The 24,697-nt window shown below is 41.3% G+C and overlaps 2 protein-coding genes and 1 non-coding gene across 3 annotated transcripts; all 3 read left to right on the top strand.

Moving 5' to 3' along the window:
- The first annotated feature begins 1,524 nt into the window (after positions 1-1,524).
- On the top strand, positions 1,525-1,598 carry trnas-uga. The gene has a single exon. It is a non-coding gene; the product is annotated as a tRNA-Ser (tRNA).
- A 1,109-nt stretch (positions 1,599-2,707) lies between these two features.
- Positions 2,708-6,575, top strand: LOC121575031 (class E basic helix-loop-helix protein 40). Its single transcript, XM_041887801.2, has 5 exons — positions 2,708-3,103; positions 3,244-3,307; positions 3,441-3,548; positions 4,041-4,164; positions 4,405-6,575. Exons 1-5 carry the CDS (start codon positions 3,027-3,029, stop codon positions 5,238-5,240), a joined length of 1,209 nt encoding a protein of 402 aa, XP_041743735.1. The 5' UTR covers positions 2,708-3,026; the 3' UTR covers positions 5,241-6,575.
- A 4,255-nt stretch (positions 6,576-10,830) lies between these two features.
- On the top strand, positions 10,831-21,382 carry LOC121575030 (ADP-ribosylation factor-like protein 8B-A). Its single transcript, XM_041887800.2, has 7 exons — positions 10,831-11,103; positions 16,840-16,920; positions 17,014-17,087; positions 18,560-18,653; positions 19,248-19,315; positions 19,772-19,842; positions 20,054-21,382. Exons 1-7 carry the CDS (start codon positions 10,981-10,983, stop codon positions 20,092-20,094), a joined length of 552 nt encoding a protein of 183 aa, XP_041743734.1. The 5' UTR covers positions 10,831-10,980; the 3' UTR covers positions 20,095-21,382.
- The last annotated feature ends 3,315 nt before the right edge of the window (positions 21,383-24,697 follow it).

Genomic DNA, 24,697 nt, shown 5'->3' with positions numbered 1-24,697 from the left:
GGCCCTTCTCCCCCGATTGCTCAGTTTGGCCGGGCGGCCAGCTCTAGGAAGAGTCTTGGTGGTTCCAAACTTCTTCCATTTAAGAATGATGGAGGCCACTATGTTCTTGGAGACCTTCAATGTTGTAGACATTTTTTAGTACCCTTCCACAGATCTGTGCCTCGACATAATCCTGTCTCTGAGCTCTACGGACAATTCCATCGACCTCATGGCTTGATTTTTGCTCTGACATGCACTGTAAACTGTGGGACCTTATATAGACAGGTGTGTGCCTTTCCAAATCATGTCCAATCAATTGAATTTACCACAGTTGGACTCCAATCAAGTTGTAGAAACATCCCAAGGGTGATCAATGGAAACAGGATGCACCTGAGCTCAATTTCGAGTCTCATAGCAAAGGGTCAGAATACTTATATAAATCAGGTATTTCTGTTTCATATTTTTAATACATTTGCAAACATTTCTAAAAACCTGTTTTCGCTTTGTCATTATGGGGCATTGTGTGTAGATCGATGAGGATTATTTTTTAAAAATCCATTTTAGAATAAGACTAATTTAACAAAATGTGGATAAATTCAAGGGGGCTGAATACTTTCCAAATGGACTGTATACATAATGTAATAGACTATGGCATATTTTGAATAGGCTAATGGACTCCAAATTATCAAACTGGTCTGCTCCATTTTTATCTACAGTGGCGGACTGGGACCGAAAATCAACCCTGGCATTTCTACCACACCGGCCCATTTCTTTCCTTGCGGCCCCCACACCAGACTATTTTTTCCCTCTTGAGGACCCCATTATTAGCCAGATAATGATCAGTTTGAGCAAAAAACCCAAGTTAGACAGGCCCACTGGGCTAAAAATGGACCAGCCCATCTGGTATTTGCCAAAAATGTCAGATGGTCAGTCTGCCCCTGCTTATCGATGTTGACCTTCTAATCTAGGTATATTGTCCAGACATATCATAGTACAGTGTAAGCCTACTATGCTATTTGTAATTAACTGCCATGAAAATATATGTTGTCCTTTCTGGGGACATAAGTGTGTATGGTGTGTTGGCACTAGATAGACAGGCACGCTCAGCTCTGTAGCATATGACGTCAGTGGCAGGGAGCTGGTCTTGGTTCGCGCGGCCATGAGGAGCTCAACGTGACAGCTCAGTGCAGCAGGTAACAATCCGATCCACAGCATCAACTGAATCATCCATCTGCAGGTGCACGTGTAGACTCAAATGGGTAATGTGTGGAAACCGTGTCCACTCTGAGCCTATTGGCACATGCGAGAATACAGAGCAGCGTGGAGAAAATAAAACATTAGGCTATGAGCCACACCAAATAATTATTCCCACGGGGCATTACAGCTTTATGTAATAGCCTACATATTGACTGTAGTCTACTGTTAGGTTGGGTGGATTGGTTTTTTAGGAATTATTGTCATGGACACAGGCAGGCCTATTTAGGCTTTATCTAAACCTAAAATTGAAAACCTACTAAAGATAATATTTAAAGAGAAATAGATAAAGCCCCGTGTAGCTCAGTTGGTAGAGCATGGCGCTTGAAACGCCAGGGTTGTGGGTTCGATTCCCCTGGGGGGCCAGTATGAAAAGGTATGCACTTACTAACTGTATAGTCCGCTAAAATGTAAATGTAATAAAATACTATTTTCACATCATGAAGGTAAAAAAACATTCACACACATTTTTATTTTAAAAGGGCAATTTGCAGTTGCTACATCAATTTTTGGACTTATACATTAATATACTTATACATGTGTAGGCTTACCCATTGATTTTTGAAGAATATAACTTATAAATACCTCATGAGCTTAGTTCAACTGTTGGAATACCCCATCAAAACCAAAATATAAGCTTGTTTTACTCCAATGTTTGTAAACAATATAAATGTAAACAAACACTATATAGCCCCAAAACATGGTTAAAACTATACTTTTATAATGGTTGGCCAGTCCTTGCATCAATAGCTCTGTCTATGAATTTGAGATTGGTTACATTTCTTCAGCCCCCTTCCTAGGCTTTTTACCGAAACAGGAGCGAGTACACGCTTTGTTATTGTTTCTACAGCTGATTGCGGCTTTAACCAACACACTGAGACAAGTTGAATATGTGAGGCTACACACGAATGAAAAGTTATATGTTCTTCCCTGCACATTGTCTGTGGATATTTTCTCAATTTCAATCAAATTAAGCCATATAAGGGCTAGCTTACCTTCTCCCCCCTATAAACCACTATTCTGCATATGATTGTAGAAAAACAGGAATGTGATAATGCATCTATTTTATCTTAATTCTGACACTTTCCTATAATAACCGTATATATGCCATGTCATTATTATGCATATGAAAGTTGTAAATGAAACAGAAGCCGGAATGTAGAACATACAGTAATAACAAACAGTAGGCGATAAGGCTAAGTGTGTAAGGAATTCTGCCCTACTTTCTATATAGTAAACATATACTAGCACATACCGCCCAGAGTTGTTGTATGTTCTCGTAGCATAGCTGTAGCATGGTGAACACGGGACACAGCACGCTAGAATAAGAGGGAGGGCAATTCTCGTGCAGATCCTCCTTAACTACAGAAATGGGTTGTACTCCAGATGGGTAGATAGCACCGTCCAACACGTGAGTCTCATGTGACGGAGGTAGATCAGCTCTCCAACGGAGAGACGTGTCTAGTCACAGGGTTTATTTAACACGTAGACCAAACCACCCCTGTACCACACATTTACCCGGGAGTAGAGCATCTGAACTATTGCTGTGCTTGGATCTCAGAGTGACAACATCACATTGACAGTCTCTGCAAAGCAATAGCCTGATGAAAGAATATTCTTTATAGAAAAAGTGTTCACTATTGAATAGAAGAATATAACAATACTATTAGCAAGAAGAATACACTTTTTTTTCCTCAGATGACAATATTAGCCAAATATTGAAAGACAAGTGAAGCCTATTTTTAAGGTTGAATTGTTTGGAGACCAATATTTGGATTTCATAAAGACGCAAAATGGAGAGGATTACAAATGCGCAACCTCCTCCTTGTATGGCAAAACACCAGTCGCTGGAGATGGCAGACATTCAAAGGTAAGCCCACAGAAACAGCTTGTAATGTATGCATTATAACACTGCAAAACAACATAGTATTCTTATGTAAATAATAATAATAATAAAAACACTATAAGCATGACTTCTTATCAATATTGTCTATTCTCTTTGCCCTATAGAATGGATATCCCAAAGTACATGAACAAACACCGAAGGGGAATGAAGCGCGGGGAAGACAGTAAGGTATGCTGCTGTTCTTTACTTTAAACATTTTGTACATCTTTGGTTTACTTTTGTCCGCAATTTCTTATTTCTTATACCCTATTTAAGACATTTTACACATTGACTAACAAATGTACGTTTATTTCTCCCACAGGAGACGAACAAGTTACCCCACCGATTGATTGAGAAGAAAAGACGTGACAGAATCAATGAATGCATTGCCCAACTGAAGGATTTATTGCCAGAACATCTCAAACTCACAGTGAGTACGAATTTCATGTGTAGCCTACTACTACTGACTGTGGAATAGGAATGCAAATGCGCCACCTGGTTGTTCATGATTCATTTGTTTGGCCAAATCAATGCCTTGATTAGTCTGATTTAATCCAAACATTTAGCCTGTTATGACAAAGGAAACTTCTTATTCGATTTTTTTTTCATAATGTAAATTAGTTGTTTATTATTATTATTATTATTATTATTATTATTATTATTACATCAACACTATTTAAAATTATCAGATTGAAAAGTTTGGTTAATTACAATAATTGAATTCAATGCATATTGCCCCAAACCCTTTCATAACAATATACATAAACAATATGTAGATAAATGATGTCTTTAAATTTACTGCATTGTGTTGGTGTGTGCAGATTGCCTGCCTTCCCGCCCTGTGGCAGTTTGTCCTCTGTTCAGCTGCTAAAAGTGTTATGTAAGAAAGATCAACATGCTTATCAAGGTCTTCCTGTTTTAGACTCTGGGCCATTTGGAGAAAGCTGTGGTGTTGGAACTCACCCTGAAGCATGTGAAAGCCCTGAGCACTCTCCTGGAACAGCAGCAGCAGAAAATCATTGCACTGCAGAATGGCATGCAAATCAGTAAGTGTGATACTTTGAGATACACTGTTTCAGTTTATTATGACTACACCCTATTTCCACCGATCAATAGTATTACTTATTATTGACAGACCATACCATTGAGATGTTTCTGCTCAATCAAAGCTAAAATTGTATCTTTCCCATTAAAAAAATTAATAAAAAAAGAAACCTGTTTCATTTCCAAAACTGTAGTATTATTAAATATTAACTGAATGTCTGATATGACTTTGTTTGTTGAAGGTGATCAGAGCAGTGTTAGCTCAGAGAACAGTGAGGAGATGTTCCGCTCTGGCTTCCACGTCTGTGCTAAGGAGGTCCTCCTGTACCTGGCTAACCAGGGGAGCAGCAGAGACCACCTGACCCCCTCCCAAATGATCAGCCACCTCCACAAAGTAGCATCAGAGGTGCTCCAGGGTCCATTCAGCCCCCGGCCCGAAGAGCCCACCCACAAACCCATCGATAGCATGGAGAAGCCTGCTGGTCAGCTGCCTAAGGGCAATGAGGGTCACCCCAAGAACTTTGTGTCTGTCATTCAAAGGACATACCCCCACGGACATGGAGAGCAGAGTGGCAGTGACACAGACACAGACAGCGGCTATGGAGGGGAACACGAGAAACGGGACCTCAAAGCCAAATGCTCAAGCTACTACGGCAAGGAGGGGGAGCTCAAGTACGCTCTGGCTGAGAGGATGGCAGGAGGTGGCATCAAGCAGGAGGGTGATGAGCCCCAGGCCAAGAGGTTAAAAGCCAACTACTCAGAGGATGAGTCTTCCTCTGGGCAGGTGGTTAGCAGCCATCACAGTTACATGAGCTTCTCCCAATACCAGACCCCACTCTGCGTGCCCTTCTACCTCATCCCCCAAGAGGCTGCATCATGGCCCATGATGGAGAAGTGCTGGTTCCCAGGGGGCATGCCCTTTTTGTACCCAGGCATGAGTGGCTCAGCAGCCAGCTTGTCTCCAGATAAAATACCCCAAAACCTAGTAATGTCTTTCAGGGCAGGTTCCCCGGCACTCTACCAGACACCCAAGGACTCACCAGCCCTCCTCCAAGCTTTAAAGCAAGCCCCCCCATGAACTTGGAATCCAAAGACTGATACACTTTTGTGTTTGCACCCAGCTCAATTAATGTTTGGGGTTGAACGGATCGCCTGCTGGAAGGCGTCCAGGTTAGCAAAGACAAACACGAGAGCACCAGTTTGTCTCCCTCAGCAACAGCAGCAAGCAACTGTTTCTCCCATTAGCCCGCACTCTCCCTCTGAGAGCAAACAACAACTGTCACACACAAACCCAGTGGCCACCGCCCTCCAAGCCAGCACAGAGGGACCTTGGAGCCAGTCAGCACTGAAGCTCAGACCCTATGGAGGCTCACAGATTACCTGTTGCAAAGCCCTGAAGAGCTGGTCAACACAAGGACATCACAAAAGAGAGGGACATACTGTTGAGATAGCTTCCCTGCACTTGTGTTGAATGTCAGAGTTAAACCCTGAATGTGATGAGCAGACAGCACAGCCCCCAGCCATTCAGACCTGCCCTTTGCACACACACCGGTCTGTAATGAATGTAAGAATTTAACGAAACCCCTGTAGATGCTGCTTGAGTTTCTATGTGTTGTAGAAGTGCGACCGGAGGATCCACATTTTCTGCATCTGTAGCTGCTGAAACTGCAACAGACCCTCCTTTAGACTAGAACGCTACCAAATACGTCTCTGGTTTATGTTGACCAGGGCTCTCACAAAATCCATTGCTCCCTCTTCACCCACCAAGTGTACCCTACCTTGCAGCTAAATGGACTCCACTGGATTTTATTATTTAAAAAAAGTTAGGATGGTGTCACCGGACCTGATATGTGTCACTCATGTAAATAGAGGAGTGATGCAGTCAGTTATGCATTTTAGTTTTGAGTTTGTAAGTCACTACCATTCGTGCAAGTAGTTCTTGTGAGGTAATGTCTTGTAATTATTTTGTTTATACTACTTGTACATCTCTATTTTTGATACATGATCTACAGAGTGTATTTGCATTGTAACTAGAGGGAGGGAATTTTAGATGGCCATTTTGCTGTATGCCAAGAGAACGTGTACATAGCATTGCACTAGACCTGATTTGCATCATGCTCATTATTCATTTCTGGTCTGGTCAATTTCTGGCCTGATCTTAGTTCATGCTTGCTTTCGCTTAAAGCAGACACAAATTATGGCAGATGTCTAAATGTATTTGTATCAATTCCTGAGTCTGTGGCAAAGAGAGGAGAGTGAATGTAATGCTACAGCAAAATGTTAGTTTTATATCGGACGAGGTACTTGGGATTTCTATTTTGCGACCTAACAGAAGGTTGCTTGTTGTACATATTTTGTCTATAAAGTATTGTTGACATAAAGTTTTTTTCTGTGGAAATAAGTGTTTGGGTCTGAATCTTGGTAGAACACTTTAGCATGTTGCACAGCAACGCAACCCTACCTGGCTTCTCATAATAACAATACATGCTTACATAACATGAACACTCACCTAACCCATAAGGCAGCAGTCAGAGGCAGACTGGAGCAAGAAATCGGCTCTGGCATTTCTAATACACTGGTCCTTTTTTTCCTAGAGGCCCCCGCAACAGCCTATTCTTTTCCTCAAGGCCCCCATTATTAGACAGATAATTATAATTTTGCACCAAAAAAAAAAAACTTAAACAGGCCCACTGGGATAAAAATGGACCAGCCCATCTGGCATTTGCCATTGTAGACCTAAATCAACAAGACATGAAAATGAAAAAAAAAATATTAAGCAGGTTGCTGTAAATAACTATACATTTACAGTGGGGAAAAAAAGTATTTAGTCAGCCACCAATTGTGCAAGTTCTCCCACTTAAAAAGATGAGAGAGGCCTGTAATTTTCATCATAGGTACAAGTCAACTAGGACAGACAAAATGAGGAAAAAAAATCCAGAAAATCACATTGTAGGATTTTTTATGAATTTATTTGCAAATTATGGTGGAAAATAAGTATTTGGTCAATAACAAAAGTTTCTCAATACTTTGTTATATACCCTTTGTTGGCAATGACACAGGTCAAACGTTTTCTGTAAGTCTTCACAAGGTTGTCACACACTGTTGCTGGTATTTTGGCCCATTCCTCCATGCAGATCTCCTCTAGAGCAGTGATGTTTTGGGGCTGTCGCTGGGCAACACAGACTTTCAACTCCAAAGATTTTCTATGGGGTTGAGATCTGGAGACTGGCTAGGCCACTCCAGGACCTTGAAATGCTTCATACGAAGCCACTCCTTCGTTGCCCGGGCGGTGTGTTTGGGATCATTGTCATGCTGAAAGACCCAGCCACGTTTCATCTTCAATGCCCTTGCTGACGGAAGGAGGTTTTCACTCAAAATCTCACGATACATGGCCCCATTCATTCTTTCCTTTACACGGATCAGTCGTCCTGGTCCCTTTGCAGAAAAACAGCCCCAAAGCATGATGTTTCCACCCCCATGATTCACAGTAGGTATGGTGTTCTTTGGATGCAACTCAGCATTCTTTGTCCTCCAAACACGACGAGTTGAGTTTTTACCAAAAAGTTCTATTTTGGTTTCATATGACATTCTCCCAATCCTCTTCTGGATCATCCAAATGCACTCTAGCAAACTTCAGACAGGCCTGGACATGTACTGTCTTAAGCAGGGGGACACGTCTTTCACTGCAGATTTGAGTCCCTGGCGGCGTAGTGTGTTACTGATGGTAGGCTTTGTTACTTTGGTCCCAGCTCTCTGCAGGTCATTCACTAGGTCCCCCCGTGTGGTTCTGGGATTTTTGCTCACCGTTCTTGTGATCATTTTGACCCCACGGGGTGAGATCTTGCGTGGAGCCCCAGATCGAGGGAGATTATCAGTGGTCTTGTATGTCTTCCATTTCCTAATAATTGCTCCCACAGTTGATTTCTTCAAACCAAGCTGCTTACCTATTGCAGATTCAGTCTTCCCAGCCTGGTGCAGGTCTACAATTTTGTTTCTGGTGTCCTTTGACAGCTCTTTGGTCTTCGCCATAGTGGAGTTTGGAGTGTGACTGTTTGAGGTTGTGAACAGGTGTCTTTTATACTGATAACAAGTTCAAACAGGTGCCATTAATACAGGTAACAAGTGGAGGACAGAGGAGCCTCTTAAAGAAGAAGTTACAGGTCTGTGAGAGCCAGAAATCTTGCTTGTTTGTAGGTGACCAAATACTTATTTTCCACCATAATTTGCAAATAAATTCATTAAAAATCCTACAATGTGATTTTCTGGATTTTTTTTCCTCCATTTGTCTGTCATAGTTGACGTGTACCTATGATGAAAATTACAGGCCTCTCTCATCTTTTTAAGTGGGAGAACTTGCACAATTGGTGGCTGACTAAATACTTTTTTTCCCCACTGTACATGTTCCCCACAACTCAAATGACTTTATAGAGATTCTATAACAGACTGATAGGATATTATAGTATGACCACCTGACATTTTTGGAACTAGTGGATTGATAGACCAAATAGTGTATTGATTGATAGAAACAATTGTGGATTGGTCTTCATCATATTAAGGATAGCCTAGTCAAGCATCTGTAGGCTAATATTCAATAATATTTTGAGTGATTGTACGTTTTATCAGTTACAGGAAAAGTTCTGTGATTACGTTTTATATAGGCATATGCCTTTTCATCAGAAAATAAGAACTAACCAACAGAACCAATATAGGCCTTCCTATTTTAGGCCTATAGCCTACTTGTAGTTGCATAGGCAGCAGGACCTTACAGCGCACATAGTTCACTCATTGTATAATGCTGGTCAATCTGAATAGTGTAATAGGCTATCTGTTTAGCATATCTGTTTACCTGTCCCACCATTAATGGCTGTCCCGACATAAAAGGACTGTAGGTTATTGCAAGCGCCGCTGTTCTGTGAACATGAGGCACGTTTGGCCCAATGATTTATATATACACTAGATGACTGACAGAGGCGCTGTTTTAAACCATATTTGGAAGCTAAAGAAATGCATTTATTAATGTCTACATTTGTTTTTGCCACATTTAATGCATACTTTTATATTATATAATGTGAGCTAAACATAATTTTTTAAATAATAAAAAAAAAAAAATCCTTAAAGTATAATATTTTAAAAGTTCTAATGTTACTGTCCCCACTACAACAACATAAAATAATTAAATACATGTCATTTTCTCCTTGAAACATTTAATTGAAATACTGTAGAATTACATTCATTCTTATGGAGGACTGCTTCTTCAGGGGAGTACCAATATGGCTGACCGGTAGCTTCAAAGCCTCTCATTGGCCATTACATAGCATCAGCAATCATTGGGTTTGGCCACACTGTTTCTCTCCAGCCTCAGCTGATGTGTCAAAGAATGCAAACTGGCCCGGTGTGTCAAAGCATGCAAACTGGCGGTCAACCGTGTGCCACAAACTGTACGTGGGTGTGGCAGCAAGAAAAATGCACATGCCATGGCCTATTAGCCTACCTGAAACATTAAATTCAACATTTATCATCATAATATTATTCAACATAGCCTGCATTTATCTATTTATTTGACAGGGACAGTGCACATCAATTAACATTTCTGTAAATGTGCGTATATGCCAGATTTAGCCAGCTGGCTAGTTTTAATCTGTATTTTGTAGTCCCTGGGCAGATTTATAAAAAACATTTAGCATCAAACATTTCACATTTAAAAAAATATCCAGTCCCTATATGGGCTTTAAAATAATAGAAGTAAGTTACAAAAATGAAAAATAATAATAATTGTGAAAAAGAAAATACAATAAATACAAACAACCAAATAGTACAAACAGCAACAATAAAGGTTCACAAGTGGCTATATTAAACCAGTATAGGCCTCCGTGCATATTGCCTAATAGGTACAGATGTAGGATCTTAATTTGAGCCAGTCTCCTACAGCAGGAAAATAATCTTGCCGCAACAGGAAATGTGAATTATTATGTGGATTATAGTTAATGGACATTTTTGTAGCAGTTGATACATATTTCGTAAGGGAAAATCAAGTCTGGAATTTCAAAGTGGAAATTGCAAAATGTAGAAGCCTTTTTCGATCTCAAATACACTACAAGTTCTCCTGCAACATGGTGATCAAATTAAGATCCTACACCTGTATAGGACCAAATAAAAGAACCAAAAACTGACATAACAATCTATAATAATTGAAATACGGAAATGTCAGGACTTATTTACCTTTATTTAATCAGGGAGTCACCATTGAGACCAGTCTCTTTTTTTTTTTTTTTTTATAAGGGAGTCCTGTGAACACAACTTAATAAAACACATAAAGAAATCTAATACAATATAAAACTAATAAAATACAGCACCACACATATTGCACAGACAAACATAAATATACACAAAATACACAAAATAAAGTAAACTAAAACAAACACTTTCCTCTTATAATAATTGGACAAAATGAAAACAATCATCCTACACTACCCTGCCCTGGCTGTTCTACAGACAGAAGACAGTAGTCTATCCCCTGAGAATGAGAAATGAAACGAGACCCTTGAAGTCAGTAAAATGTTTTTCTAAATACAGTATTAACTCGCCATCTTGTGGTGAAAAATAAGACCTACACGTAATGTTGATTGAGTCTCGAGACGCAGCCGTCATGGTCATATGACAGCGCGTATGCTACTTCCTGAAGACGTACTTTTGTTTGTCCGAACCGAACAGCTGTCTGGAGGCGGATAGAACCATATCATTAGGAATTAATAGGATCTCTATGCATAGAAGTTACTGGTCTTGCTGTACTACTTTTGTGTTCGGTGTCACTCATCAAGATGCTGGCGCTAATTAACAGACTTTTGGACTGGTTTAGGTCTCTCTTCTGGAAAGAAGAGATGGAGCTCACATTAGTTGGACTTCAGTACTCCGGGAAAACCACGTTTGTCAATGTGATATCAGTAAGTATAAGGATTTAATTACCACACCACATCAATAAAACATGCTAGTGTTAACATTGTTGGATAGGAAGAGACCACGAGCCGCTGGACTGTCTAGCCCAGCTAGCTAGTATTTAAGGAACCTGTGTGCTTAGCTACCATATGAGCTGATTCACTGTTTGCTAACATGAATGCTATGCTAGCATAGCAGTAATTTCAGGTGCTCTGCAGTGTCAACAGCTAGCTAGTTAGTAGTAAGTAGCCGGCTAAACTCAACGATTTATGATGGAGTTGAGTGGCGACTAGTGTGGGCGGACTGTCGCTCCGACGTCAAATAAAACCACGTTATTATTATTTTTTAAGTACAGATTTCAGCACCCAAAGAATAGTCCGCAATTGTCGCGCGTAATTGCGGGCTATTCTTTTTGTGCTGAAATCAGTCGTTTTTGATGTGACATTGGAGTTAAGTTTAATCGGCTATTTAGTAAGCAACATGACTGGTTAACTTTAGCCATAAATAAGACTATTGTATCTTATAACTAACGTTAGCTATGTCACATAGATTCTAATGTCAAATCCATTTAATTTATCCACATGGCAACGCTGGAGCTAAAATATGTAGCTAGCTGAGGGGCATCACCTTTTTGTGTTTCTGCAGTCAGCTAACGTTGTCTAGCTAGGTAGCTAGCTAGCATGGCTAACGCATAACAAACTGTGTTCAACTGTTTTTGTCATCAAATTAAATGGACAATCAACATCACTCAAAGTTGTAAGGAAGAGTGACCGTTTGAAATGATTAAACCCACAGCCCTTTGCTTTGGCCTAAAGCTAGCTAGCTATAGGCTAGGCCCTACTTCTGAGAGCTGAATCATGAGACTAACTACCTAACTTCTTACTCCAAACTGTACAATCCAATTTGAGGTTTTTTTCTGGCAGCCTTCTGCTGTTGTTAGTCACTCCACTTGATATGAATGAAACCTGAGTCTGTTTTCATCTCACTTGGATGATGTAATGCCTCCCATGCACTGATACAAGTCACATCGAAACATAACATCAACAGTTAGGCCTATAAGAATTGCACTGCTTACAACAAGAACTGAGACCGGATTAACATTCTATCTAGGCTACCTGTAAAATGTCGCTATTGTATTGAGTAAATCACTGTTTAAAAGTGCACACTACATAGTACTTAAGGGTATTTAATAACTTTGAGTTTTTTCACTTTCTCTGACCTTGGCTCAGTTCAGCTGACCTAATGCTGATTAGGCTACATTTCCCTCTCCACAAGCCTAGCCTTATCAAATGTGTCCCAATGTCCATATTAGCTCTTTGGCAATATATTTGTAGACAGGCAGGTATGTGGAAAGTTGGGCCTGATTTGACTGTTTTCTGCTAAGTCACTTGGAAGGACTAATAGTGTTGCACAAGGAATGCAGGCCCTTTGTTTTCCCTAGTTGTGTTCCACAATGTTGGATTTTGACTCCATGCAGAAGGACACTTGGTACAGTTACTTTCCCCCAAAAATAAACTTGGCCTATTCATACACTATATATGCAAAAGTATGTGGACACACCTTCAAATTAGTGGATTCGGCTATTTCGGCCACGCCCATTGCTGACGGGTGTATAAAATCAAGCGCATAGCCATGCAATCTCCATAGACAAACATTGGCAGTAGAATAGGCTTACTGAAGAGCTCAGTGACTTTCAACGGGGCACCGTCATAGGATGCCATCTTTCCAACAAATAGTTTGTCAAATTTCTGCCCTGCTAGAGCTGCCCCGTTCAACTGTAAGTGTTGTTATTGTGAAGTGGAAACGTCTAGGAGCAACATGGCTCAGCCGCGAAGTGGTAGGCCACATAAGCTCACAGAACTGGACCGCCGAGTGCTGAAGCGCGTAAAAATCAGCTGACCTAGGTTGCAACACTCACAACAGAGTTCCAAACTGCCTCTGGAAGCAACGTCAGCACAAGAACTGTTCGTCGGGAGCTTCATGAAATGGGTTTCCATGGCCGAGCATCCGCACACAAGCCTAAGATCACCATGCGCAATATCAGCTCGAGTGGTGTAAAGCTTGCCGACATTGGACTCTGGAGCAGTGGAAATGCGTTCTCTAGAGTGATGAATCACACTTTGCCATCTGGAAGTCCGACAGATGAATCTGGGTTTGGCGTATTCCAGGAGAACGCTACCCGAATGCATAGTGCCAACTATAAAGTTTGGTGGAGGAGGAATAATAGTCTGGCCCCTTAGTTCCAGTGAAGGGAAATCTTAACGCTACAGCATACAATTACATTCTAAATGATTCTGTGCTTCCAACTTTGTGGCAACAGTTTGGGGAAGGCCCTTTCATGTTTCAGCATGACCGTGCCCCTGTGCGCAAAGTGAGGTCCATACAGAAATGGTTTGTCGAGATCGGTGTGGAAGAACTTGACTGGCCTGACCTCAACAGAGCCCTGACCTCAACCTCATCGAACACCTTTGGGATGAATTGGAACGCCGACTGCGAGCCAGGCCTAATCTCCCAACATCAGTGCCTGACCTCATTAATGCTCTTGTGGCTGAATGGAAGCAAGTCCCCACAGCAATGTTCCAACATCTTGTGGAAAGCCTTCCCAGAAGAGTGGAGGCTGTTATAGCAGCAAAGGGGGGACCAACTCCATATTAATGCCCAAGATTTTGGAATGAGATGTTCGATGAGCAGGTGTCCACAACTTTGATAATGGAGTGTGTGTGTGTGTCCATCACAGGAGGTTGGTGGCACCTTAGTTGGGGAGGACGGGCTCGTGGTAATGACTGGAGCGGAAAGAGTGGAATGGTATCAAATATATCAAACACATGGTTGGATGCCATTCCATTTGCTCCGTTCCAGCTATTATTATGAGCCGTCCTCCCCTCAGCAGCCTCCACTGGTGTCCATTATCCTGTGACAAACCCACTGGACCAACAAAACCTGCTTAATTCATGACCCCAAAACCATTTAAAACCAAGGCATATGTATTGGCTTGACCTAAGAATGTCCTTTACAGTAATGGCTGGGTACTCTAGTCTGAGTAGAAGAGGATCATTACCAAAGAGGCTTTGCAATAGCAGATTGGAATACAGTTTCCCCATGCTTGAATTCATCACAAGAATGCAGCACTTTTTCACTTAGTTGTGGTCAGGTGACCTGGACATGTGGTCTAAGCTGGACAAAGCTGCACTCTCACCCACTCCATAGCCAGCAGTACGACACCAGCCACACAACTCAAATGCTGTTTTTTTGGGGGGGGATCATTCTTGAAATCCCCCTAATGACTGCCTTGCTACTCAATTGTTTGTATAAAACTAAACTGATGGAAATGGTGGCTGTCATTGGACTTTTGTTCTTCTAGAGCTCATTCCTACAGTCCCCATTGGAGCAGACATGAGATACCCCTCTCAATCTGTTGGTGTTACATTTTTGCAAGATGGTGCTTGCAAACTCCCTCCTGCACTAAAAGGGAACTGTGAAGTGAATGTGTGTCATTTGACCAGGTGGCCAGGAAGGCACTAATACAACCAGATGTTATAGGCCTAATTTTGGGGGGCACTTGGTTGACCTCAACAGTGTCACAGTTTCAATTCAATTTAAGGGCTTTTATTGGCATGGGAAACGTATGTTAACGTTGCCAAAGCAAGTGAAGTAGATAGTAAACAAAAGTGAAATAAACAAATATTAACAGTAAACATTACACTAAGAAGTTCCAAAAGAATAAAGACATTTCAAATGTCATATTATGTATATATACAGTGTTGTAACGATGTGCAAATAGTTAAAGTACAAATGGGAAAATAAATAAACATAAATATGGGTTGTATTTACAATGGTTTTTGTTCTTCACTGGTTGCCCTTTTCTTGTGGCAACAGGTCACAAATCTTGCAGCTGTGATGGCACACTGTGGTTTTTCACCCAGTAGATAAGGGAGTTTATCAAAATTGGGTTTGTTTTCGAATTCTTTGTGGATCGCTATAATCTGAGGGAAATATGTGTATCTAATATTGTCATACATTTGGCAGGAGGTTAGGAAGTGCAGCTCAGTTTCCACCTCATTTTGTGGGCAGTGTGCACATAGCCCGTCTTCTCTGGAGAGCCAGGTCTGCCTACGGCGGCCTTTCTCAATAACAAGGCTATGCTCACTGAGTTTGTACATAGTCAAAGCTTTCCTTAAGTTTGGGTCAGTCACAGTGGTCAGGTATTCTGCCACTGTGTACTCTCTGTTTAGGGCCAAATAGCATTCTAGTTTGCGCTGTTTTTTTGTTTGTTCTTTCCAATGTGTCAAGTAATTCTCTTTTTGTTTTCTCATGATTTGGTTGGGTCTAATTGTGTTGTTGTTGTCGTTGTCCTGGGACTCTGTGGGGTCTGTTTGTGTTTGTGAACAGAGCCCCAGGACTAGCTTACTTAGGGGACTCTTCTCCAAGTTCATCTCTCTGTAGGTGATGGCTTTGTTATGGAAGGTTTGGGAATCGCTTGTTTTTAAGTGGTTATAGAATTTAACAGCTCTTTTCTGGATTTTGATAATTAGCGGGTATTGGCCTAATTCTGCTCTGCGTGCATTATTTGGTGTTTTTCGTTGTACACAGAGGATATTTTGCAGAATTCTGCATGCAGAGTCTCAATTTGGTGTTTGTCCCATTTTGTGAATTCTTGGTTGGTGAGCGGACCCCAGACCTCACAACCATAAAGGGCAATGGGTTCTATAACTGATTCAAGTATTGTTAGCCAGATCCTAATTGGTATGTCAAATGTTATGTTCCTTTTGATGGCATAGAAGGCCCTTCTTGCCTTGTCTCTCAGATCGTTCACAGCTTTGTGGAAGTTACCTTTGGCGCTGATGTTTAGGCCGAGGTATGTATCGTTTTTTTGTGTGCTCTAGGGCAACGGTGTCTAGATGGAATTTGTATTTTTGGTCCTGACAACTGGGCTTTTTTGGAACAAAATTATTTTTGTCTTACTGAGATTTACTGTCAGGGCCCAGGTCTGACATAATCTGTGCAGAAGATATAGGTGCTGTTGTAGGCCCTCCTTGGTTGGTGACAGAAGCACCAGATCATCAGCAAACGGTAGACATTTGACTTCAGATTCTAGTAGGGTGAGGCCGGGTGCTGCAGACTGTTCTAGTGCCCTCGCCAATTCGTTGATATATATGTTAAAGAGGGTGGGGCTCAAACTGCATCCCTGTCTCACCCCACGGCCCTGTGGAAAGAAATGTGTGTTCTTTGCCAATTTTAACCTCTGTTAGTTCTCACATCTGTATGTCCAAACCCTTCAGCTGTTTTGATAAGCTTATGTGCCAGAATATATTCTTAATTCAATTCTATGTGTATTTTTGTGTGATCTAAAATGTTACATATTTTCATATATATATATATATATAGTTCTAATTTATTTAATCTCTCTTGACCTATAGTAGCCTCAAAATGTAGAGACAATATTGTAGATACAATCACACCCATTTACATCGCTGTGACCTTAACTGACCATACCTACATTTTATGGAGTCTTTGATACAATCATCAGTAGTGAATTCAGTTGGAAAACGGCCTTCAGATGTTCCAGGCTCAAGCCTGGCCACCAACTATCCCCAAATCTGCTACAATACATTTAGTATTTTTCAAATTGCTGCTCAATGTGTAGCCAAATGTTTTTGTCTAGCTTTATGTGCTTAATGTCCACATCACCGACAAAGCTTTCCTCATGTCCTAAGTTCGCTTTTCCTTGCTTTTGTTTCTCACAGTCTGGTCAGTTCAGTGAAGACATGATTCCCACAGTCGGCTTCAACATGCGGAAGGTTACCAAAGGCAATGTGACGATAAAGGTAAAGGTTCGCCATTCAACCCTGCTCTAATTGCTCTCTGTGCTGTGCATCTCCACTTTGACCTACTGTCTGTCTGTATTGTCTACTGTGCAGATCTGGGACATAGGTGGACAGCCTCGCTTCAGAAGCATGTGGGAGAGGTACTGTCGAGGAGTCAATGCCATTGTGTAAGTATCTGGACCAGCGTAAAGCACCTTGCTGCTCCCCTCTCTAACCATAACATGCTACTCTGTATTAACGTTTGCTGTGGCATCTGTGTGTTTGCTGTGGTCTGTGTGTATGTCAATGCCAGGACTGTTTCCTCTCACCAATTTCTCTACCTCGTCTCTCATTATATGCCCTTGGCTCTGAAACGCAGGCTCCTTCTACCCTTTTAAAACTCTGTGGTTCCTGTCCTAATTTGAAGCTCTGATCTACTTTAGCAATCACGCTGGGTTCAGGAGATAATATTGTTAACTTTTTAGGATGCATTTAGTTTAGAACTCGGCCGTCTGACTGTTCTTCTCCGCTATGTTCTTTTCTAGCAGCTGCAGCAATCATGTTTTTCGTCAACTGTCTTTTTGTGCTTTTCTAAGTCGTCAATCTAATCTAAGTAGTTTTCAACAAGATATGCAAAAAGACATTGGATAATTATACTTAACAAAAATATATAAATGCAGCATGTAAAGTGTTGGTCCCATGTTTCATGAGCTGAAATAAAAGATCCCAGAAATTTCCCATATGCACAAAAAGCTTATTTTGCTCAAATGTTGTGTACATATTTGTTTACATCCCTGTTAGTTAGCATTTATTCTTTGCCAAGATAATCCATCCGCCTGACAGGTGTAGCATATCAAGAAGCTGATTAAACAGCATGGTCATTACACAGGTGCACCTTGTGCTGGGGACAATAAAAGGCCACTCTAAAATGTGCAGTTTTGTCACACAACACAATGCCACAGATGTCTCAAGTTTTGAGGAAGCATGCAATTGACATGCTGACTGCAGGAATGTGCATCAGAGCTGTTGGCAGAATTGTTCATTTCTTTACAATAAGCCTACTCCAACGTCATTTTAGAGAATTTGGCAGTATGTCCAATCGGCCTCAAAACTGCAGACCACATGTAACCATGCAAGCCCAGGACCTCCACATCTAGCTTCTTCACCTGCGGGATCGTCTGAGACCAGTCACCCAGACCGCTGATGAAACTGAGGAGTATTTCTGTCTGTAATAAAGCCGTTTTGTGGGGAAAAACTAATTCTGATTGTCTGGGCCTGGTGGGTGGGCCTATGCCCTCCCAGACCCACCAATGGCTGCGCCCCTGCCCAGTCATGTGAAATTCATAGATTAGGGCCTAATGAATTTATTTCAATTGACTGCTTTCCTTATATGAACTGTAACTCAGTGAAATTGTTGCATGTTGCGAATATATTTTTCTTCAGTATAGTGCTAGTTGGAGCTACACAGCCTATTTTTCGCTGGAAGTCTGGATGCATTCCCAATGACGATGGTGATTAGTGAGAAAATCAAATGCTACTGAATGCCTTTGGTCTTTGATGAGTTACAGTTATGTATATGTTTTGTACCCAGTTGCATATGGATCTACTAAATTGAATGTTATGAAAAACCGGCGTCTGAGCATTGTCTTTTTTCCTCCAGTTACATGGTAGATGCAGCAGACCGTGAGAAGGTAGAGGCCTCCAGGAATGAGCTCCACAACCTGTTAGACAAGCCTCAGCTACAAGGCATCCCTGTAAGTCAATTCTAATGCTATATCAATCCCAATGAGTGGCCAGTCAGTGACACATTTATCATCTTCCTTGAGTTCTTCAGACCCAATGTTCAGCCCATCTTGGTTGACCTTGACCCCATGCCATACATCCCCAGGAGGGTCCAATGACTCCAATCAAATACATTTGATCATCACTCCTAATTGGCAATCACAACCTCTAATGGTTTAAGTGACTCGGGCTAAGTGGCATTGGAAGTGCTCAATTTTGTACCCCATCCAAGATTTTTTATTAGATTTCAGTTTCCAGCCCAGCAGCTTGCCAACTGACAGGACAATGTTTGACATGCTGACTCCGTTAGCCTTCCAGCTTCTCTGATAAAATGCCAAATAGAGGTTGTCTTTTTCCACCAACAGAGAAGGTTCTGTAATAGCAAAGAGGTAATACAAAGCTTATAGATTATCTGTCCAGAAGGTGTGATGTATCTGCAGTAACAGGGAAGGGCAGCCCAGTGGGATTGGCTCTGCTGAGAAGTCTGAGTCTCCGAGAGAGACGGTCATAAAGCCTGCTCTCAGTCTGCATACACCCACTGACCCGTCTTGCTCTTCTCTCCTCAGGTTCTAGTGCTTGGAAACAAGAGAGATCTTCCCAGTGCGCTTGACGAGAAGCAACTCATCGAAAAGTTGTAAGATGCTCCGTTTCTCTCTGTTCCCTGAATGATCAATTTGTCATATGGGTCAAAATGACAAGGACAGACATGTTAACCTATATATCCTTCATGTGTATGTGATCTTGACAGTGTAATTAAAATCTTCCCAAGGGTATTGAAATGGCCATGACTCCCAATAGGAATGCCACATTGAACTTTTGTAGCCCATTACTTGCTAACCATTTATCTTGAGTTTATTTTACGGATTGCTGGTTGATGCGGGGTTGAAGAGAGAAATGCTCTGCCAGGTCCTTAAATACCTTTTTATCTTGGCATTGTTTAGAAGGACTATTACTTACATACTCTACATTAGGACCATTTGAAAGGTGATAAAAGGACATTTACTGTATATTTATTTCACCTAGAAGACACTTTTATCCTGTATACAAAAGTAAAAGAAACCAAAGCACTGACTGATTTAACTCTCTGCAGGAATTTGTCAGCCATCCAGGACCGAGAAATCTGTTGTTACTCTGTTTCCTGCAAAGAGAAGGACAACATAGGTGAGTAGTAGTGAGGCAGGCAATGCACACAGCCCCTACCAATTATCAGTTTCAGCATTTCTAATTCAATTAAGAGGGAGTGCTGTGCTTATGCTTGTTCTTTTTAAAAAATGGTCCCCTCTTTGTAATATATAGTATCTTCTGTTTCGCAATAGTTTGGGGATTTTAAATATCTCCGCAATAATGTGATGAAGTTTTATTCCATCTTCAGATATCACTCTGCAGTGGTTAATCCAGCATTCCAAGTCCTGAAGGAGCTGAGAATGTAGGTCCTGCCCCAGCCTTCGCTGCTTCTGTGAGTCCTCCTTGCTGCCTCTGTGAAGTGGTTCTCGACCGCCCTGTCTACTCTCAACCCACCACTACATTCTGCACCGTTTCCAGATGTGTAGTCTTCAGTACAACACCAACCACTGCTTAGTCTTTCAGTTGTCACAATACTGTGATGAAGGACAGCGGAGAGTCCCTACTCATCATACTTGTTTTCCTTGGAGAAGTTCTACGTGTTTGTGTCCATCCTTTGGTTTTAACGCTACAAACTGGGTTCAGGGAGTCTCATTACCTCCCAGCCCACTGGCATCATATCAGCTTGACTCTATCTAGGTGGTGGAATCCAGTCTCCTTCATTCAGGATCTACTCCAGTTCAATGTCCCCATTTGGTGTCAATGTAATATTGTTTGATTGTAATTAACGTTTTTGCCAAAATACGTCGCATGTGTGAATGCCTTTATATCCTGACACACTGTGATAGATATAATGTACGTTAATTGATTTGCTGGTCAATGGACATATTTAATGATGTATTTTATGAAGTGGCTTACAGTTTACCTGACAAATGGAAAGTAAGACTGTATGGAATGCTGTAGTCTGAGCTCAATCCTAAGAGGGCTCTGCAGAGTTTTAAGTGCCTTCTGCAAAATCTCTTTGATTTCTGGAGCAAATTAGCTTTCCATGCAAGAAGATGATCATCACACCATACAGATATGCTGAACATAATGATTGTTTTGACTTTTGACCCACACCATTTACTTAGTTGTCTCTGGACACAATCATTAAACTCTGTAGAATCCCACGTTATTTAATGCACTTGTGTAAATATGCTTCAATAATAAAGTCATTGATGTACATAGGAGGAAATGTAGCTTGGTTGAAGGGGAAGCAGAAACACAGTAGTTCTCCACATTTTGTGAAAGATGAAAATAATAATCATACGTTTTCAGATTCTAACAGCTTTTTGAGTGGCTGTCTCATTGGTTACTCTTGAATATCAAGCTCACAGAGGGTCATATAATTCAGTTGATCAGAAAGCCAGCTGGTGTTACTCATGGAGGAGTTTATGGCAGATGGTGTCATTCGATTCCTCACAATGCCGATCAGTCTGAGACAAAGTTTTACATGGATGACTTGTCATGTCTAAGCTTTAGCTTGAATAATGATGTATTTTGTGAAGCCTTACTGATCCAAGGAAAATGCTACAAGCCCCAAGATGTCACCTGTCTTAGTTTCACATGTTATATTAAAGAGTCATCAGTTCTACAGTGATTAGACAATGATTTCTTGATATGTTCTCCAATTATGACTTCATGACATACTATAGATTTCAGAATATCTTCTGCATAGAAAAGTCTTGGGTGGGCAGCCTAAGTGTTTTTTTTCGGCCTGCCTATGTCCAAACAGTAAAAAAATGTTTGATACTTTTCGGAATGGACATGTTTTTTTCTGTGTGAACATAAACGACTAAAACTAGATACAAAGTATGTAGAAAAGATAATGGAGCTATATTTTAAAATAAGTTCATCTTTGAGAACTAACAATCACCAAAATAAAAGCTAGACAGTCAGAGAATCTAAAATTCCCAAAATGATCCATTCAGGAGTATTTTTGTCATGGCATAGGGCCCCCATTGATTTTGTTGTGTTTGAGTCACTCAGACAGCATAAGCCATGCAACATTTTCGAATTGCGGGAAATTAGCTTTAAAACTGCAAATTTTCTCTCCGCCCCATGGAAAGATGAAAAATGCAGGAAATTAGCTTTAGAGGGCCTCAAAAATGTCTGTCTGCTACTGTACATTTGGCCACGCCCCACCACCAGATTTTATTCTGTACCTTGAAGACAGTAAATTGTTCACTGCACCCAAATGTGAAGAGCTTTCAATACTTAAATATCCCTGCTTTGCTGCTTGTACAGTACTAGTTATTCTGCATCTCATCTAGTTTGCTTGAGGATGTCCTCAGTATAGTAGCTCACATGCTTTGTTGTTTTGTATTGGGGCATCTCTCTCTGTCTCTGTATACTTGTACTGATAGTGGTCTAGTAGTTGTACTGAAAGTGGGGGCCAGGTAAACCACATGTCCTTCTGCAGAATTTGGTGGTTAAAGCGTGTTACCTCTTTAATCCTGTGTTTGCTGTCCCAGACATTTTATGGAAGCGTGACACCATATGGAATGAAAGACGTTGCCGTTCGCCCCCCATGTGAATTTGTATATGTGTGCAAAACCGATAGATTCAACAGCAGAAAAATAAGAAGTTAAGATTTGTATTCAGGTGAATGCTCTTGTATGTCTTTATTGCATTTTTTCTGTGACTGCTTAATAAAATAATTTTAATTTTTTAAGAACTGGGAAAGCATTACCAGATAAATGCCTTGCTGATATTGGTAGTCATTAGTTTTCTGTCCACAAGAGGGAAGCAAAGCACCATAGAAGCTGATATTGGTAGTCATTCGTTTTCTGTCCACAAGAGGGAAGCAAAGCACCATGGAAGCTGAAAGCAGAGGGAACAAGTCATGGTACAATAGCCCAGGGTTACCCAAACTAGGTCCTGCCCCCCCGTGCACATTTTGTTTTTTTGTCCTAGCACTACACAGCTGATTCTAATAATCAAAGCTTGATGAGTTGGTAATTTGAATCAGCTGTGTAGTGCTAGGGCAAAAACCAAAACGTGCACCAAGGAGTGGCCCCAGGGCTACACATGTAGGCTACTTTCTCCTCCCCTTGAAATATTATCGAAGCCTTCTAAGCCTAAGAAAAGCTTTTAGTCTAAATGTGTACAGGTGTATGATCTTAATTTGACCTGTATTGTTGCAGCAAAAATAATCCTGCAGCAACAGGATTTGAAAGTTTAGTCCATTATGTTGCTTGATCAGTGGTTAGGCTAGGTCGGTGGTTAGGTACAGTGAGGGGAAAAAGTATTTGATCCCCTGCTGATTTTGTACGTTTGCCCACTGACAAAGAAATGATCAGTCTATAATTTTAATGGTACGTTTATTTGAACAGTGAGAGACAGAATAACAACACTAAAAATCCAGGAAAACGCATTTCAAAAATGTTATAAATTGATTTGCATTTTAATGAGGGAAATAAGTATTGGACCCCCTCTCAATCAGAAATATTTCTGGCTCCCAGGTGTCTTTTATACAGGTAACGAGCTGAGATTAGGAGCACACTCTTAAAGGGAGTGCTCCTAATCTCAGTTTGTTACCTGTATAAAAGACACCTGTCCACAGAAGCAATCAATCAATCAGATTCCAAATTCTCCACCATGGCCAAGACCAAAGAGCTCTCCAAGGATGTCAGGGACAAGATTGTAGACCTACACAAGGCTGGAATGGGCTACAAGACCATCGCCAAGCAGCTTGGTGAGAAGGTGACAACAGTTGGTGCGATTATTTGCAAATGGAAGAAACACAAAATAACTGTCAATCTCCCTCGGCCTGGGGCTCCATGCAAGATCTCACCTCGTGGAGTTGCAATGATCATGAGAACGGTGAGGAATCAGGCCAGAAGTACACGGGAGGATCTTGTCAATGATCTCAAGGCAGCTGGGACCATAGTCACCAAGAAAACAATTGGTAACACAGTACGCTGTGAAGGACTGAAATCCTGCAGCGCCCGCAAGGTACCCCTGCTCAAGAAAGCACATATACAGGCCCGTCTGAAGTTTGCCAATGAACATCTGAATGATTCAGAGGGGAACTGGGTGAAAGTGTTGTGGTCAGATGAGACCAAAATCGAGCTCTTTGGCATCAACTCAACTCGCCGTGTTTGGAGGAGGAGCAATGCTGCCTATGACCCCAAGAACACCATCCCCACCGTCAAACATGGAGGTGGAAACATTATCCTTTGGGGGTTTTTCTGCTAAGGGGACAGGACAACTTCACCGCATCAAAGGGACGATGGACGGGACCATGTACCGTCAAATCTTGGGTGAGAACCTCCTTCACTCAGCCAGGGCATTGAAAATGGGTCGTGGATGGGTATTCCAGCATGACAATGACCCAAAACACACGGCCAAGGCAACAAAGGAGTGGCTCAAGAAGAAGCACATTAAGGTCCTGGAGTGGCCTAGCCAGTCTCCAGACCTTAATCCCATAGAAAATCTGTGGAGGGAGCTGAAGGTTCGAGTTGCCAAACGTCAGCCTCAAAACCTTAATGACTTGGAGAAGATCTGCAAAGAGGAGTGGGACAAAATCCTCCTGAGATGTGTGCAAACCTGGTGGCCATCTACAGGAAACGTCTGACCTCTGTGATTGCCAACAAGGGTTTTGCCACCAAGTACTAAGTCATGTTTTGCAGAGGGGTCAAATACTTATTTCCCTCATTAAAATGCAAATCAATGTATAACATTTTTGACATGCGTTTTTCTGGATTTTGTTGTTGTTATTCTGTCTCTCACTGTTCAAATAAACCTACCATTAAAATTATAGACTGATCATTTCTTTGTCAGTGGGCAAACGTACAAAATCAGCAGGGGATCAAATACTTTTTTCCCTCTCTGTAGTTATTAGCTGGTCAAAATGAGACTACATGAAAGGTGGAATACTGTGGATATAAATGTGTGTTAGTGCAGGTTTTCA

The sequence above is a fragment of the Coregonus clupeaformis genome, chromosome 10 (genome assembly GCF_020615455.1).
Source record: "Coregonus clupeaformis isolate EN_2021a chromosome 10, ASM2061545v1, whole genome shotgun sequence".
Lineage (NCBI taxonomy): Eukaryota > Metazoa > Chordata > Actinopteri > Salmoniformes > Salmonidae > Coregonus > Coregonus clupeaformis.
The sequence above is the reverse complement of the archived record's forward strand: the minus strand, read 5'-3'. Positions and strand labels throughout refer to the sequence as shown.

Coding starts and splice junctions, on each gene's coding strand:
- LOC121575031 (XM_041887801.2), top strand. CDS start 3,027: ATGGAGAGGATTACAAATGCGCAACCTCCTCCTTGTATGGCAAAACAC. Junction 3,104..3,243: donor GAGATGGCAGACATTCAAAG/GTAAGCCCACAG, acceptor TTTGCCCTATAG/AATGGATATCCCAAAGTACA. Junction 3,549..4,040: donor CAGAACATCTCAAACTCACA/GTGAGTACGAAT, acceptor TTCCTGTTTTAG/ACTCTGGGCCATTTGGAGAA.
- LOC121575030 (XM_041887800.2), top strand. CDS start 10,981: ATGCTGGCGCTAATTAACAGACTTTTGGACTGGTTTAGGTCTCTCTTC. Junction 11,104..16,839: donor CGTTTGTCAATGTGATATCA/GTAAGTATAAGG, acceptor TGTTTCTCACAG/TCTGGTCAGTTCAGTGAAGA. Junction 18,654..19,247: donor CTCAGCTACAAGGCATCCCT/GTAAGTCAATTC, acceptor TTCTCTCCTCAG/GTTCTAGTGCTTGGAAACAA.